General features: G+C 44.1%; 2 protein-coding genes across 6 annotated transcripts; one reads left to right on the forward strand and one right to left on the reverse strand.

Annotated features, from left to right (window-relative positions):
- Positions 1 to 2,515: 2,515 nt before the first annotated feature.
- si:ch211-154o6.3 (uncharacterized protein LOC563854 homolog) lies at positions 2,516 to 7,613 on the reverse strand. Its single transcript, XM_060064088.1, has 5 exons — positions 7,325 to 7,613; positions 5,835 to 5,953; positions 5,049 to 5,332; positions 4,542 to 4,665; positions 2,516 to 2,990 (listed from the first exon to the last, which is right to left on the reverse strand). The coding sequence occupies exons 1-5, from the start codon at positions 7,412 to 7,414 to the stop codon at positions 2,531 to 2,533; spliced, it is 1,077 nt and encodes a 358-aa protein (XP_059920071.1). The 5' UTR covers positions 7,415 to 7,613; the 3' UTR covers positions 2,516 to 2,530.
- A 397-nt stretch (positions 7,614 to 8,010) lies between these two features.
- Positions 8,011 to 17,903, forward strand: znf384b (zinc finger protein 384 b). Of its 5 annotated transcripts, XM_060064086.1 has the most exons (12): positions 8,011 to 8,189; positions 8,944 to 9,011; positions 9,179 to 9,386; positions 12,125 to 12,244; positions 13,340 to 13,500; positions 13,631 to 13,701; positions 14,550 to 14,774; positions 15,773 to 15,940; positions 16,020 to 16,098; positions 16,227 to 16,385; positions 16,499 to 16,630; positions 16,685 to 17,903. In XM_060064086.1, exons 2-12 carry the CDS (start codon positions 8,946 to 8,948, stop codon positions 17,039 to 17,041), a joined length of 1,746 nt encoding a protein of 581 aa, XP_059920069.1. In that variant the 5' UTR covers positions 8,011 to 8,189; positions 8,944 to 8,945; the 3' UTR covers positions 17,042 to 17,903. The 5 variants fall into 5 exon arrangements, with proteins under 5 accessions (XP_059920069.1, XP_059920065.1, XP_059920070.1 ...); XM_060064082.1 differs by having other exon boundaries at positions 16,499 to 17,903; XM_060064083.1 differs by lacking the exon at positions 8,011 to 8,189 and adding an exon at positions 8,217 to 8,286 and having other exon boundaries at positions 16,499 to 17,903.
- The last annotated feature ends 5 nt before the right edge of the window (positions 17,904 to 17,908 follow it).

The following is a 17,908-nucleotide window of genomic DNA, read 5'->3' on the forward strand; positions in this document are numbered from 1 at the left end:
AACTCTGCCCAAGGCTGCAATTCCTACTTCTTTCCATCATCTCTTTGGTAGAGACAATGAGAACGAAAGGGGCGATATGGTTGAATCCAAAACTGTTGTATTCCAAGCATTTTTCCTTTGGCCAAATAGGATGGATTGCAAACAACTGAATCCTCCCCTCAACTCTACCTTTCATACAACCTAAGGGTCCTCTTAGTTGGCCTGCCTGTAAGGTGCCAGTATGTAGGCCTTGAATCATCAGGTTTTATTTGGCAAGAAGGACTAGACTGCTGTATCCAGATTATTACACGGCTAGTCACTAAATAAATGAATAATTTAACACAAAATATAAAAAAGTCTTTATTGTTTATTGATTTAAAAATATATTTTCCATCGCTACGGTCTGTTATTAATAGCAGTGGTCTGCTATTCAGAAATAACTGACCACAGAATGCCATAATTGACCAATCAAACAGAATTTAGTTTTCAATAAAGCTGTGTAATAATCCAGAATAATGTCATTGTCTACGACAGCATCGAATAGCCAGGTTTCAATGAAGAAGGTTCCTTGATAGAGTTAGAATTTGCGTTTAGTCATCACTTCTGTTAAACTATAGGTCATAGCTAAAGTAAAATAGAAATTATGATTTAAAATATTTAAGACGTCCTCTCTAGAGCGGTTTGTACGATCTGGGCTAGTGTAGGAGCAAGGCGGTACAATATCGTGGCTCTGTGGAGGAAGACCCGCTATCTATGAAGATATAAAGTTATCATTCTAGGGCAACAAAAACACAATGATGCTTATTTTCATGGGACTATACACAAATTAAAACATAAAGTCACATCATATTTTTGCCAAGTCCGTTCCACAAGATGCCACTAAATACTACTGACTGCAAGACTGTTAACCCATGCCTACAATAGGCTATTTAAGTAATTAATTTATATATATATTCAAATTTTTGACGCATTTTTGACGCACTCTGTCACAGGTCGCAGGACAAAACCACGGGAGATTAGGCCAAGATGAAGTATTAATATTAATATGAATTATTAATACACTAGATTAACATTGTTTTGTAATGCAAATAGAGGCATATTCAAAGTTTGTCACTACAGTAGGCTGTATACTAAACTAGATCTTGACCTTTCTTCCAAAATATATGGATTCATATACTATTATTTGCACATTTTGACATTTTTATGACCCATTAAAATCACTGTCTGACAAACGCTTCAACTATGGTGACATATTGCAAATGAAGCGACTAGACTTCAACCAATAAAAGCACTGAAACAGCAGCGACGTCTTGGGAAGTCCCTGATCAATCACGGTTCCAGGGTTCGATAGACGCTGGCTTTGAAGCTTTTCATCAACACGCATTTTCAGGTTCAATCCATCGGAGATTGAGTCAACTTGTTTCTGAAGACTGAAATCGGCTCTGATGAGACCGAAGACCCTGACAGTTCGGGGAAGCACTGGCTTAAATCAGACTTCTGGATAAGCTTAAACACATCCTAGTGCTCCTTGAAATAGGCCCGAGATCACAACAAGCATTCATAGTAGCCATTGCAAACGAACCAAAATACATTTCACTTCACTACAACACTTTCTTTAAAAGACCACGTGGAAGAGACGTGTATATAGTGCATTGACCTGCTTTTTGAAGCTCCCCCAACACGAAACAAGCCCCCCAAGCAGAAACAAACCTACTCCTGTTCATGACATTCAGCCACACACCTCCATTCTCCATACCCCAACTCACCTTCAGCTCAACAAACACACACCACACTGAGATTATCAGTCCATTTGGGCATTGGCCTTACCCCAATAACCCACATAAACATACAGAATGCACTCCTGTCTTTTCCTTTATTTGGGGACTTATCTGCTGTTTATCTGTTAAATGAATATGTTGTTCATGCTTGCTCTGTCGTAGTTGAGGCCAGGTGTGAGCTAACCAGGATATTAAAACAATTGATGTGATTACGACTTTCTGGCGCCCACACCTTTTGATTACTTTGATTTCTTGTAAGAAGGCCCCGCTACTAACCCGCCCACATACAGAAACCCACAATCACACACACACACAGGAACCCACAAACCAACACACACACACACACACACAGAAACCCTCAGACCGACATACACACACACAGAAACCCACAAACCAACACACACACACACAGAAACCCTCAGACCGACATACACACACACACAGAAACCCACAGACCGACATACAGACACACACAAACACACACACACACACGTACGTACACAAAAAGTGGTGTCTCATCTATACTGTCTAATCATGGGCAGTATTGATTGCATAATCGACGGTGGGAGGAGGTGTTCTAGAAACCATCTTTTCTCCAAATGCCAGATCATTATCAGGCTAACGGTAGCCCTCATGCTAATTAAGGGTTGCAGTTCTTAGCAGCTGTATTGTTTTTACACTCTCTTTTCACATCAGGTGCCTCAGCAGAGGGGAGGAGGTGTTGGAAAAATACAGAAGGGGGGTGCAGTAAGAGGAGATTGAGACAGAGAGGTTTAATAAATGTAGTGGAGTTGAGGGGATGAAATGCATGCTCCTCCACATACTTCCAGACAGACAGACGGCTCCCCGGGGTTCCCGCTCTGTGGGGGCTCATTTGATGAACTACTGCTATAATTATATAACACGACAAGCCGGTGGCCATTACTCATCCCTAGGCTGTGTGTGTGTGCGTGCGTGTGTGTCTGTGTGTCTGTGTGTGTGTGTGCGCGTGTGTGTGTGTGTGTGTGTGTGTGTGTGTGTGTGTGTGTGTGCGTGTGTGTCTGTGTGTCTGTGTGTGTGTGTGTGTGTGTGTGTGTGTGTGTGCGTGCGCGTGTGATTGTGTGTGTCTCACCTAGCTTCCCGCAGTACTCCGGGGGAGGGGCTGACAGACAGGTGACCCCGCCGCTGTGTCCTCCCAGGTTCCTCTGCTCGGTGGCCGTCGGGACGTGCCACACCTTCACTGTGGTGTCCCGACTGAGAGGGGTGACAGATAGAGAGAGAGTGAGAGGGGTGAACATAGAGAGTGAGAGGGGTGACATATAGAGAGAGAGTGAGAGGGGTGACATATAGAGAGAGAGTGAGAGGGGTGAACATAGAGAGTGAGAGGGGTGACATATAGAGAGAGAGTGAGAGGGGTGAACATAGAGAGTGAGAGGGGTGACATATAGAGAGAGAGTGAGAGGGGTAACAGATAGAGAGTGAGAGGGGTGACATATAGAGAGTGAGAGGGGTAACAGATAGAGAGAGAGTGAGAGGGGTAACAGATAGAGAGAGAGTGAGAGGGGTGAACATAGAGAGAGAGTGAGAGGGGTGACATATAGAGAGAGAGTGAGAGGGGTGAACATAGAGAGAGAGTGAGAGGGGTGACATATAGAGAGAGAGTGAGAGGGGTGAACATAGAGAGAGAGTGAGAGGGGTGACAGATAGAGAGAGAGTGAGAGGGGTAACAGATAGAGAGAGAGTGAGAGGGGTAACAGATAGAGAGTGAGAGGGGTGACATATAGAGAGTGAGAGGGGTGACAGATAGAGAGTGAGAGGGGTGACATATAGAGAGAGAGTGAGAGGGGTGAACATAGAGAGAGAGTGAGAGGGGTGAACATAGAGAGAGTGAGAGAGGTCAACATAGAGAGAGTCAGAGGGGTGACATATAGAGAGAGAGTGAGAGGGGTAACATATAGAGAGAGTGTGAGAGGGGTGAACAGAGAGTGACCCAGAGGGGTAACATATAGAGAGAGAGTGAGAGAGGTGAAGATAGAGAGTGAGAGATATAGAGAGAGAGTGAGAGGGGTGAATGTATAGAGAGAGTGACTCAGAGGGGTAAACATGGAGAGAGTGAGTGACTGAGAGGGGTAACATATAGAGAGAAAGTGAGAGCGATAAACAAATATAGAGAGACTGACTGAGAGGGGTAAACATATAGAGAGGGTGACTGAGAGTGGTTAACATATAGAGAGAGAGTGAGATGGGTAAAGATATAGAGAGAGAGAGAGTGAGAGGGGTAAACATATAGAGAGAGAGTGACTGAGAGGGATGAACATATAGAGAGTGACGGAGAGGGGTAAACATATAGAGAGAGATTGACTGAGAGGGGTAAACATATAGAGAGAGATTGACTGAGAGGGGTAAACATATAGAGAGAGATTGACAGAGGGGTAAACATATAGAGAGAGATTGACTGAGAGGGGTAAACATATAGAGAGAGATTGACTGAGAGGGGTAAGTGAGTGAGTGAGATGATAATTAATTGACAAAAGAGTGGGTACGAAAACTCAAATGCGCAAACTAGGTAAACAAGCTATTTACAATTAGGAGCAAAACAAAAACAAGTGAGCAAAATGCAATTGGGAAAAAGGAGGAGAGACGGAGAGAGCAGGAAGAGATGAGAGCTTGATGAAAGCAAATAAGAGCCACGAGAGAGTGAGATAGACTTAAAGAGGGTGAGCAAGTGAGCATATCAAAAGAGCAATTAACTGAATTATTCAGCCTGCAGATCCATTATGTATACCAAGACCCCGGCAGGCCTACCTTCCAGAGATCACCATGTTGTCAATAGCAACCACGCAGGTTACTATGTCGGTGTGACCCTCCAATAGTCTTAAGCGAAACTTGGCCTTCTCCCAGGTCGCTTTCAGGGAGGCCAACTCTGTGTCTAGAGTAAAGAGAGAATCAACATAAATAATTTCCTCAATTAGCAATCTTGACTCATCGGGCGCCTAAGCTACGCTAACACCAGAGCTCTTCCAATATGGATTAGCCCACTGCTACGAAGCACGGCGTTCGTTTTGCTCACATGGGTCTGGTCCCCGGGGAAGCCAGCGTTGTCTGTTGGTTTTAACGCTGCCTGCTAGGAAAGCTTATTAGCTCTGGTGCCTCCCTCAAGGCCTACATGTTCAAATCAGAAAAGCAGCTAATTTGCTCCAATCGCTTGGTCTGATAATTGGACTCCCACCTCTCATTGCCGGCTATACAACTCCTTTATCAGGGTGGAATGTATTGACCACCACTCCAGCTATCCTTTCCCAAGGGGCCCACCTTGTAGCTCGGCTTGAGGCTGGTTTTCGGCGTCCGCGGTCGGCGTCGTTGGTCCGGCGTGTGACCCTGCCGCCGGCGGTTGGGGATCCGGCACCCTGGTCCCCCGTGGCCCCTTGTCTGGCCGCGTCCCCCGCGCTCCACCATCCCCATCCCTCCCCGGTGCCGTCTGCCTCTGGCTGGCACTCTGCTGCGCTGGTGCGGCCGGGGCTTTCAGCTGCCCCTCTCCCTTTGGGATCTTGGAGGCGGTGGGCGTCTGTGATGGAAGGTCCTCTGGGGCGTCCTCTCTGCGCCAGCGCACAAACAGCAGAGTGAGGCATTAGCATGCAAACTGGATACAGTGAGTGGGTAGGAGCGCCAGCGCACAAACACACACACACACACACACACACACACACACACACACATGCACCTGTGGTCGGGGGAAACTTGTGCCATGAAGGTGGTTAGGTTACTTGTCATGGACTGATTGCTAAAGATGATTTTAGTTTCACAGTTTTGATATACATGCTTAACTTTGCAGGATTCCTTGAGATGTGCACATAGGGCAACATGAACTTGCTCGAGGACGCCTCCAGGTGGGCTGCAGACAATAAATGTATGTACTTGTTTACATTTGACAGCAATTGACCTCCACCGTGTATGGGCGAGACACACAAATAAAAACACACACATATCAAAGTCTTCAAAGCAAACCTAACATCTTGTGAAGAGTGACGCCTCTCTCCCCACCCACCCACCCGCCCCCCTCCCCACCCACCCGCCCCCCAGCCAGTATGACTTCCTTACACTTGTCTTTTCATCTTCTCCTTGTTTCCTTCTGCCGCGGTCCCCAGAGTGTGCTGCGGGCCAGACTGCTGCAGCAGGAGCTCAGCCAATCTGGAACGCAGCTCCGCCTTCCTGGAGATCTGAGTGGAGGGGAGAGCGACAGAGAGCGAGGGGGAGAGAGCAGACTGGTGGTAAACCACAAGGCACAGGCTCCAATAAGTTGTTTACATGCATAGCAAAAACCCTGAGTTCAGTTCTTCATGCATGCTATGTGTGCAACTTGCAAATAGATATTGCATATTGCTATTCCATTTCAAAATTGGGTGATTGAGGTATTAAGTCGAAGGCAATTGCTATCAGATTTGAAAAAGTTAACTTTGAGTGCAAGACGTGAATATTGGAATATGCACGAGACTTTCCTCAAGTATGGTGCCAAAGTCAATTTGTAGGAGACTGAGGGGGAAGAGGTGTCATCCGGGGGCACGCCAGTCCCTGTTATTACCGTGTGAATAAACAGGCCCTCAGAACACATAATATAGTCCTACTTCAAATGTAGCAGCACTGTGATTTAAATTAGGAAAACATCCAAATCATATTTCGGCCATTCCTTTTGGATACAGCAAGCATCCTGGTTCTCCTCAAGCCAATGGCAGAAGTGGAAGTGGACGTCAGTGAGTCAGTAAATATTAATTTCATAGCTTGTTTTTTTAAAATATATATTTTATTACATTTTAGTAAAAGCGTTTTAGTGTAGCAGCCAGGGTGTTGAATCACAGCAGGAATGTACTGGGTTCGATTCCCAATACCAGTAGACCCCCTCTAGGCAACCTTGAACAAGAGCCTAATAACACATCTGAAGTCACCAAATCGCTTTGGATAACAGAGTTAAATGACTAAATAGTCAAAAAATGACTCTCTATGCGTGCATTTATAATTTAGATCATTCCCTACGGATCCAAATGTCACTGTTGGTGCACTGTCGGCAGCGGGAGTCTTCCAGACTCTTTAATACCTGTGGAGATGAGAAATGACCCAGATCTACAATCCAGAAGTGATTCAATCTTTCACTTTCCCACATTGACGAGATCGAGATCTTATTTGAGTTGTAGCCCAGTTGGTGTCGTTTTATTTTTCTTGAAGAGCTCCCATTTAAATTTGACAAACCCCAACATCCCATTAGCCAAACACTGTCTTGTTTCATTATTGCCTATGGGCCTGTGGGGAAACGGGCTCACTGAACCAGAATTCAGAGGTATTCATTCTAAAGGATTTCTGTTTCTTGATCAAATCACGAAAGGAGAAGACACCATCTCATTGGCTGGTGGGTATATAGTTACGTGTCTGTTGTCAAGCGGAATAAAGGAATTCATAGAGCTCGATTCGCCAACGTTTCCCTGTAAAATAATGGCTAGAGATGTGTGAGCCGGGGGGGGGGGGGGGGGGGGGTTGTATTGAACATTTATTCGAGTTTAAAGACGAGCAGAGATTGAAAGAAGCAGATATATCTGTACCTTAAATCTTTCTTCGGGGGCAAGACTGATTTTGATCTCCAAATTCTCAATCTGTCTCAACTTCTTCTGTAACTTCCTCACCTCTCCCATTTGGACACCTTGTTTTTACTACAAACCACAACCACGAGTATTTTTGCAGACTGTTTTTGAATATGAGATTAATTCCACCCCTGCAAGTACTAAAACATTGTATGTCAATAAAGGAGTCTCCGAGTGAGATGTAAACACAGATCAGGCTCCGAAGGAGAGCGACGTGTCGCCGACTGTGGCCGGATGTGGAAGGTGGGCCAAAACTGCCCTACAGCGACACCCCGCGGGCTGACCAGGAAATACACTAGAATAGTACCTGCGTTTATTTTTTTATGTATTTGTATTATTTCAACTGTATTGATCATAAACTGTCACAAATACATGATATAGAGCGTTTATAAATAAAGAAAATGTAGTGGTTCAGAACAACCGTGGATCCCTTCGATAGCTCTTCTGATTAGCCATAGATTAAATAAGATATAGTCGAAATACAATTCGTACAGCCACTCACAATTTGTAAAGGTGTACGATCCTGTGTTGGAATTCCTAAACTAATGACCAATCAAAGCGTACGTCTTGATTTTGGGCCACATCTTTGACCTCACTTGCCGGAAATGACGTACACACGTCCGCACATTCTTTTGTGCTGCGACCTCAGTCAGCGGAAGTGGAGCGCAGACCAAACCAGCTGCTCCACGAGAAAGAAAAAAAATAAAAAAAATCGAAGGGGAAAAAAAACTCGCCGATCTGCTGAAATTACACCGATTTTTAAACAGATTTCAATTTATTCACGTTTTCGGGAACTCCGGGAAGGGGGACGGAGTGACCATTAGCGGTAAATACCAATATTTCTCATGCAGTGATAGTATTTTGTGCCAAATTGCAGGACTTGCTCCAGCCACTCTCCACCCCGTCTCGACAGCCGGAAGTCTGTGAGATTGTCTTTTGGTTTTTTCTGCATCATCTCTTTGGTTTTTTTATCGTTCAGCTTTTTTTCTTTGCTTGTTATTCTTTTCTAAGCAAGAGCGCGCCAGAGAGGCGCTTATAGCCCTCGGCCAAACGTTTAATTAACAATGTCTGCTATCTAGCACGTATATATAGGACTCATGCAGTCGAAATGGTGTCGAGGACCATAGCTTATTGTAAACACTCAAGTGCATTTTGTTTCGCTTCTCCCTTGTATTTCGAAGCCGCTTGCTATATTACACAACGACGGGAGACAAAAAAATGTATTAATGTATTACAGAGCGGTTGTATGGTAGTGCACATTCCCCTGTTCACTATTTTAGCTGTAGTGAATGTAAGGTATCCATAGCGCCAATTTTTCTATTTGCAATATATTAGTATTGTACTAATGTATATGTGTTACACATAAACATAGATATTTGGCACAGGCAATTGTCACAACACTCGCACTTTGAGCATTCACATTGAATAAGCACGTTTATTCTTTGCCCACAAATGAACAATTTAAGGTTGTAGTTGAGGTGGTTGTTGTTTTTGGTGTGGTTGACATGCCCATATTTAATGAGTTTACATAGTTTTTGGTTGGAAATAAAGACAAGTGTATGTTTGTGTTCCTGTTTCAGAAATGATGGAAGACTCTCACTTCAATTCGTCCTACTTCTGGTCTCCTATTCCCACCGTGCAAGGACAGGTAAGCTGAAGAAGAAAATAGTTGTGTATATACTAAACTATTACATAATCTTACCAGATACATTGCTTATATGATTTTAAAGCATCACTTTTTCCAGAATGGCATCTACACATCATCAATGTCATGAGTGTTTGTCATTAACATCCCCGTAATATTTGTGCATACAGATTGAGAATGCGATGTTCCTTAACAAGATGAAGGAGCAATCGGAGAAGGGTGGTTCCTTCCCTCCGTCCTCCCACTATCAGACCGCTGTGCTCGCCATCCCTGGTCCTAAAGATGGAGTGGGGCAGGGCGGGGGACACCTCCACACGCCTCACAGCACCCAGAACATCACAGTGGTCCCCGTCCCGTCCGGGGGCCTCATGACTGCTGGTGAGTTTCACTCCTCTCACAGGACATGTGATGAATGTGTCATGTAATATGTTTACCTGGGTATGAAAGGCGATGCATCTCATGTTTTTGCTCAATAACGGTATTAAGTTAAGCAAAATAGGTTTTGGATTCACATAGAGTATTTATTGCACATCAGCAAAATAAATGGGAAACATAGTGTGGAGTGTCTGGATGATGGCCGGTTTAAGCAGCCTCTGCTGGCCTCAGTCAGACTGATTAGACTCTGGGGCTGGGGGAGGCTGCACACCTGTTATGCATTGACTAATCAATGTGCACAGGTTCAACCAGCCATCTCCACATGCACTCGGGAAGATCTACAGCACGGCAGTCATTACACCTCCTGCACTGTATCATTATACTCAACTTTGGCAATGAACTGGATCCTCCACTACCACCCTGTGTCCTTGTTATGGAGGAGTCCTGTAAAAGCCACCTAGGTGGAGTGTGACAGCCACCGAGGTGGCGTATAGCATGGAGATTGTTACACATAGTTGGATCAAAATCCCTCAGTCTATTGAAGAAAGATTACCCATTCTTGATTAATAATCAGCGGAAATGTGACCGAAGCTAACCAACCACAGTGAGACGCCAGGCGCGATAACGCCTTGTTCACACTGCATGCGTCCGTCAACGGATGACCGAGGGCGTGTCTGACGTATAGGGGACTAGTCTCTGTAGACGCATACTGCAGCCAATCAAATCGCTTCCCGCTACAAAGCCGATGTGTGGATATAAATACAAAAGATGACACAAACAGGTGGCTAAAAACAATCCTATCATTCCACTTTTCTTTAAAAAAATATAACGGCTGGATTTTTCCTGCTTCTTCCTACTTGTTATTGCAAAATGGATCCAGGAAACGCGTGGCATGTATTTGCATAACCACCGACGGATCCGCCGCTGCCTGAAAAGGTGAACATTCCTCAACTTTTTGATGCAGGCCACGGAGCATAATGGACGGATGGACCCACAATGCATTTCGCGAGCGTCCCATGCATAGTCAATGAGATCCGTCGACGGACGCATGTATTGTGAACAAGGCGTAACAAATCAAACCAAAATTAAAGCTGCATGCAGCATTTGACGGGTGCCAAGCCTAAAGCCGACCATTAAGACCCTGTCAGACCATTAAGACCCTGACAAAACATAAAGACCCTGACGCACCATAAAGACCCTGACGCAGACCATTAAGACCTTTTTTGTTTGCATACGCTTGACAATGTCGGAATAGCCTCAGCTTGGATCTGTTGATGGGCGAACAAAATGTCATAACCGTAAGTCAAAAGGCTGAGGAGTTATGATTCCTTAAAGTTTCAATTGATTGCTTTAGCGCCCCCTATAATCCTATTTTGATGAACTTTAGCCTGGTTAACCTTGACCTATGCTTCTTTAAATAACCAAAGTTTGGTGATGATTAACTCAAGTTAACCCCGCCTTTAGTCACCTATCATTGATTGGGCTAATTTGGACGGCCAGCCGCCATTTGGTTACAGTTTCTGGGTTTCCTAGGAACATTTGCTCAACATGAGTAGATACAAATGTCTACAGGATTTCATGACTGTAGAAGAAAAAGGTCAGAAAATAGGTCTGTCTGCATTTAGCTCCCCCTCTCGCCTGATCTGGGTACAATTTGGAGAGGTTGCATTTTCAGTTAATTGTTTTACCGCTCCCTATTGCCGGATATATCATTTTGATGATTGGTTTAAGTTAACCTTGTCTTTTGGCATTAAGTTAATTTTGGAGGATTTTGAGCCTCTGTCGGCCATGTTGTTTTCTCAACATGCCCATTTTACTTGAGCAGTTGGACCTTTGGTCCCCAACATCCACTAATTTGGTCCCGCTCAAATCAAACATTCTGTCTATGAACTGTGGTGATTTTTTCATGCCATGCCCATTTCTATGCCACGCCCTAATTGGAAATATGTTGAGTCTATCTTGTTCAGAATTAGATTCTGAACAACTTTTGTATTGGACTCATGATCATTGGAGTCCATTTTAATGTTGATATAAGCATTTAAGTCTTCACGCGTTTTAAACCACAGCCTTTTTAGAAGTCAATTGCTCCTGGGTGCTTTAATCTTTATTTTACAGACGTCCCTTTATGTCAGATTGAAGACATTGGTCCTAAGCTGTTATGTGCTAAAGGATTTTTGTCTTAAGTGAAAATACCTAGGATCATTAGGGAATTGAGTGTTTTTATCAAAGTTCGAGATAGTCAGAGATCTATCCAAAAAAAGTAATAGGTTCTTGCGGCGTATATGTTCAACATGAGGTTATGCATGTGTGAACAAAGTTTCATGACACTACTCAAAGCAGTTATGAGATATGTACATTTTTGGACTGTTGCTATAGCGCCACCTTAGGGCCAATTAGTGCAGTATTTGCTCTTTTAATCATGAGCCAGTCTCTACAGCTGTAGTAAGTTTCATAAAAAGCGTGCAAACGGTTTAGGCTGTGTAAGTCAAACATGGCGGAATAATAATAATAATAATAATAAAAACACAAACAATTACAATAGGTTGCCTGCGCACTTTGTGCTTGGCACCCTGATAATATTTAGATTGACCTGTCATCACATTTCCAGACAGCATGTAAACACGTTAACAATTACGTTTTTGTTACCTTAAACTTATTATTCATGTGTAACTTGCATGTCAACACACTCCTAGGCTCTCGTGGGCAGTACTGACAGTTGATTCTCTGGTTTTCCCCGTTAGCGGGTCTGGTTATCACCACCCCTCAGGGAACACTGGTCTCCCCCACCTCCTCACAGTCCTTTGTCTCTGGCCATCCAACCACCACCATGATAGTGTCAGCTCTACATGCTGCCAATGCAGGTAACCAACACACGCAAACACACAGATTCACACATACAGCTGGGACTCATTTGAATTATGTAGAAAAACTGCATTGCGTTGCTTCCTGCACTGACAATAAGGACAATAACTGGCGTGGAAATATCAATCATAACAATAATATACAATTCTATAAAAAAATTATTAACCTTGTTTATATAATAACTAGTCAATTTTAAAGGTATTGTATACATTCTTCATGCCTTCTTTCCTCTCTGACTGAATGTTAAGTGAGTTGGCATTTGCATTGCCACCGTAGCCACGAAGTCTGATACAAAGGCCATGCCAATCGACTGACTTCTTAGTTGTGTTGATTCCTTCAACTGTCTTGCAGCCATGCTTGTAGACTTGTAGACATATCCACTTCAGCCAGTTAATTTGAGTTTAACTTTGCCTCTCCCGCCAATTCACAACTATTGTCTCACTGAATGTATTCTTGGTAACTTTGCGCCCATACTTTCCCATGATCATGCTCTAAAATTAAATCAATTATTTGGTGGCCGACATGTCCTCAAAATATTTCATCACATACACACAGACAGCTGGGACATTGGAATGTCAACAAACTGCTTTGCGTTGCTTTCTGCATTGACAATAAGGACAAGAAGCATCATCCCATAGCATTTTTGTATTAATTAATGACCACTTATTATATTTTTGACATATTTTAAAGGTCCAGTGTGTATTAAGTGGCATCTAGCAGAATCGACTCGGCTGAAAGGGAATATATTATTCATCAGTTTGTTTAATTATTATATAATCCCATGAAAATCAGAATTGTTGTTTTTGTAACCCTAGAACACTTTATACCTGTACAGGCCAGTACAGTAGGCCGTAGCTTCTCCCCACATCGTTGGTAAGGGATGGGTGGGGGGGTTATTAAGTGGCCTGCAATCTGCATCCTCATTGCTAGATTCTAGCAAATCCTACACACAACCCTTTTTAAGATACAATTAGAACCTGGTAGTACAGTATACATGTCTGTTAATTGACGTGGCCAAATTTCATGGAAACATTGCATTGTTTCCTGTTTGGGGTTGTGTGTTTCTAACCCTTCTGTTGTTGAAATTCCATTAGACAAAAAGGATGGGGACGAAACGTCCCACGTCGTAGTCATGCCAACCCCTTCAAAACGAGGGAGGAAGAAGAAGGTAACAATGTCGGTGCCTAGAATAGGTGGTGGTGCTGGACATCCCAACGAAACCCTCATACTGGCACATCTTTCGGCTACTGGTCAGGTAAAAATGTTTTTTTTAATCAAAAGAGATGTATACATGCAGACATTTTGTAGTCGTACACCTGAATGCAATACAACTACTAAATGATGTCCTACAATGACATGGATCTTATTGGGTTATGTCTTTGCAGCACCATGGAGACCCCTACGACCTGTCAAACGAGGACGAGGACCGCACGAAAGATGGCACCAAAACATACAGGTAAGACGTCCCTCTAAAATGTAAAATAATGACGACTTCCTTTGCAAGCCACGTGTGTCTCATGTTTTAAGCTCTGAAATGAGAGTACACATGCACGTGTCCATACGTCCTATGTTTGGCCAATTTAACATAGAGATGTCTGGCGAGAGCTTACATATATGCACGGTGGACTGCTGGATGTTGGCATCTTACACACACACACACACACACACACAAAAACGCTCACACACAAACAGACATACTACTTCCACACACTGATGCATCATCGCATGTTTGGCAGAACACTTCTCCCCCTCCTCCTCCTCCACGGCAGCAATGAGCTGATTGATTGGTTAATTGAGCTTTCCATCAGAATGCTCTGCGTGTTCCGTCTGCTTCGTAAAACGCTTCTTCTTTTTTTCGCTTCAGGCTAGCCTCACACGTGCTTTCTTACCCTTATTGCTGTCCTCCTTCGCCTCCACCTCAGTCATTACACAGCATGCTCTTCTAGTTTAATGACCTGTCGTCTGCCATTATAGTGTCGTTCTCTCCTTCACCCTTGGAGCACCTACCTATCTTCCGCTTCGCACTGATTTCAGTCCTCTCAAACCTTCCCTGTGTTTCCCCTGCTCATGTCATTCACAACACTTATCTTTGTTTGTTATATTTGTTATTTGTTATTTTCTATCCTTGCGTTGTCGTGTCCAACCTTTTGTCTGTCTTTTTTCCCCTTCTTCTTCTTCGCTTCCCATACTTTCTCGATGGGCCCCCTCTCCATGTCTGTATTTGCGTTTGTGTGTGGGTCCTCTGCTCTTTCTTCCTCGCCCTTCCATCCTGCCCCTCCCGTCTCTGTGTGTCTTCGCCTGTAGGTGCCGGATGTGTGCGGCGACCTTCTTCAGTAAGTCAGACATGCAGATCCACTCCAAGTCGCACACAGAGGCCAAGCCCCACAAGTGTCCCCACTGCGCCAAGTCATTCGCCAACTCCAGCTACCTGGCCCAGCACATCCGCATCCACAGCGGGGCCAAGCCCTACACCTGCTCCTACTGCCAGAAATCTTTCAGGCAACTCAGTCACTTACAGCAGCACACACGGTACTGCAGAAACCCCACCCCCACCATCCAACTACCCTTCTTCCACTTCCCTCCCCCTGATCAGCCCGCAAATCGTACTCCTTCCCCAAAGTCCACCTTTTTATAGAGGCACAGAACCCTGATTGCGTGCGTCCGTGCGTGTGTGTGTGTGTGTGTGTGTGTCTTCACTTAGTATGCATGACGAGCATTTGTCTTCTGACAAAGACCTTCAGAAAAAGTGTTGGACATTGGGATTCAAATTGGAACCTTTGACGATTTGAGTATTTTCCCCTTGTAATTCAGCACACATTGTAGGCTACACGTTGCTATTCCAGTGCTTTCAGTTCTGACATATTGTTTTGTACAAGGCATAGTTAATCATGCCGGTCTCTTTCCGTGCGTGTGCTTCCATGACATTTTGCATGTGCACTTGTGTCTTGTGTTTACGTAACTTGCTTTGAGATCTCCCTGTTAACCTATTATCTTAGCATGTTCTGGCATCTGTCTTATGCTTTTTAACACGCATTCTCCAACATGTTGCCCTCAAACTGACTTGTGTTTCTTTGAATGCCAATTTTACCTTGTGTTTGCATTAAAACCTTTTTTATCGGTAATACTTTAACAATTCTCATCAAGGCTGGTGTCCCTGTGAATTATTCTTAGCACTGACATCAAAATGCTTAATTTTTTTCTCTGTCATGTTTGGCTTCCCCTGCTGCTATTCTTCTGTAAAATTGTGTTTCTGTTCCTCATTTTTGTTCACATTTACGTGAACTGCACTTGTCCATTCCAAGTGACATAAATGTATGTAACATGCTCCTGTGTATATGCGGGTCAATATATTTAGGTTTGGCTCAATTGAAGAAGCACAATTGGGGTCATTGTATTTCGTTGCCAAAATTGACTATTTATTTATTTGACACTATTAACTATTAAGCACAAAATCAAAGTATTTGTATATGTAGATATAGCTCTTTCCCTCACATGAACCCACTTTTGTCATTGATTCCCTCTACCAGGAACCACACAGAGTCCAAGCCCCACAAGTGTCCCCACTGCACCAAGTCCTTTGCCAACTCAAGCTACCTGGCCCAACACATGCGCATCCACACAGGCGTGAAACCCTACTCCTGCTCCTTCTGCCAAAAGAACTTCAGACAGCTCAGCCACCTGCAGCAGCACAACCGGTAAGTCAATAACCTGGATTGGGTTTCCGTGGCAATCTGTGGTCAGATGAAGAAAAAAACTAAAAAAACTTTTGTTTAGGATCCACACCGGAGACCGGCCCTATAAGTGCATCCATCCGGGTTGTGAGAAATCCTTCACACAACTCTCCAACCTACAGGTGAGCAAAGCCCACTGGGCTGCGCACGTCACGCATGGTCCCAGGCTGTTGGCCGTGCAACGGAACACCGCTGCTTGAATACTATTGGTTTGGTTCAGTTTGTTTAACAGGCTGTGTCTTCCACTCAGTCCCACCGACGGCAGCACAACAAGGACAAACCTTACAAGTGCCCCAACTGTAATAAGGGATACACGGACGCAGCTACCCTCGAGGTGCACCTATCCACACACACGGTGAAACACGCCAAGCTCTACTCGTGTGGTCTCTGCAACCGCACCTACACTTCGGTAAGGAACAATATCCTATAGTCATGTCCCCTCCACATCAGGACATGTGCCCGGCTTGAGAGTGTAATCGCTGTCTGTTAACCCTGTTCTTCCTGTCCTCGTCCTCACCTCAGGAGACGTACCTGGTCAAACACATGCAGAAACACAACCCTGACCAGCTCACAGCCTCAGCGGTGGCGGCGGCTCAGCAGGCCCAGCAGAACCAACAGGCTCAGCAGAACCAACAGGCTCAGCAGAACCAACAGGCTCAGCAGAACCAGCAGAACCAACAGGCTCAGCAGAACCAGCAGAACCAACAGGCTCAGCAGAACCAGCAGAACCAACAGGCTCAGCAGAACCAACAGAACCAGCAGAACCAACAGAATCAAGGCCAGGCTGGCGGTCAGAGGCGCGGGGAGAATGCTGACAATGGGTCAGCGAGGCCCGGTGGGCCCAGAGTTGGTGGTGGTGGTGGTGGAGGACAGGGGGGGCAGAACCAGGGCAACTACTCCCAGTCGGAGGGCGTGCCCTGCCCCTTCAACCTCCACCAGTACAAGACAGTGACCGCCGGTGACATCCAGTACAAACCAGTCAGTGTGGCTGACCTGGCTGCCCACAAAGAACTTTGTCACTCCGTGGCCACGTCAACCATTCAAGTTGAGCACCTCAACTCCTGAAGAGTTGTGAAAGGGACAATGGGAGGTGTGGTCAAAAAAGGAAAAATGGAGTCTGATGGATACAAGCAATAATCGAATTGGAAGGCTGTGCCACAACATGGTGGAGGTAGATGAAACCGGTTTGGGGGAATGGAGTTTACGTTGGTTTTTTTTGCCTGACTTCTTTGAATTTTCCTGGCCCCTAACCCTGAATTGTGTAGGATGCGTATGTAAAACTGTACTCAAGTATTCGTCTGTCCATCACAATGATGGTTTTACAGTCGGAAGAGAGAACATGAAAAGAGAACGATTCTCTTGTTATTTTATTCTTCCTGCACTTCCATTCAAATATCATTAATATACTTTTATCTATGGTGATGGAACTGATAGTTCATTATGGAAGTATTTTTGTACTTTCATACAAGTACTTGCAGTTTTTACAAGAATGCCATTATTTCTACCATCTTCTAAAAATATATGCCCAATGTATGATTTCTTTTTGTATTATCATTCACTTAAAAGGGAAGTAGATAAAGATATTTCCATTTGTGGAAAGACAAAAAAGATCATCTAAAACTATATCTAGATGTATACAAACCGGTATATACAGTATGTTTGTATGTCAAAATCAAATGTTAATCCATATAATCTATTTGTATGCAGTCACAGTCCTTTATACTTCACGTGAACATGGCAGAAGTGATAATCCAGTTTATGATCCATGTAATCTTTTTTGTTTGTATGTTCTGAGAATAACATTGTTATCAATGCTATTATACTTCCAATATACCTATGTTTATATATCCAAACGCATTGACACATCTGAAATTTGTGTTTTTCTCTGGCTATGATTTAAATAAAAAATGCAATCTAATTGCTCTAATATTT

This window comes from Gadus macrocephalus, chromosome 11 (genome assembly GCF_031168955.1).
Source record: "Gadus macrocephalus chromosome 11, ASM3116895v1".
Lineage (NCBI taxonomy): Eukaryota > Metazoa > Chordata > Actinopteri > Gadiformes > Gadidae > Gadus > Gadus macrocephalus.

Bases quoted from the DNA above. Each gene is read 5' to 3' on its own strand.
- si:ch211-154o6.3 (XM_060064088.1), bottom strand. From the start codon at position 7,414: ATGGGAGAGGTGAGGAAGTTACAGAAGAAGTTGAGACAGATTGAGAAT. The intron at 5,954-7,324 runs GTACAGATATAT...CCCTCCACTCAG, and splicing joins CCCCCGAAGAAAGATTTAAG to ATCTCCAGGAAGGCGGAGCT. The intron at 5,333-5,834 runs GTAAGGAAGTCA...GCGCTGGCGCAG, and splicing joins GAGAAGATGAAAAGACAAGT to AGAGGACGCCCCAGAGGACC.
- znf384b (XM_060064082.1), top strand. From the start codon at position 8,946: ATGATGGAAGACTCTCACTTCAATTCGTCCTACTTCTGGTCTCCTATT. The intron at 9,012-9,178 runs GTAAGCTGAAGA...TTGTGCATACAG, and splicing joins TTCCCACCGTGCAAGGACAG to ATTGAGAATGCGATGTTCCT. The intron at 15,941-16,019 runs GTAAGTCAATAA...ACTTTTGTTTAG, and splicing joins CACCTGCAGCAGCACAACCG to GATCCACACCGGAGACCGGC.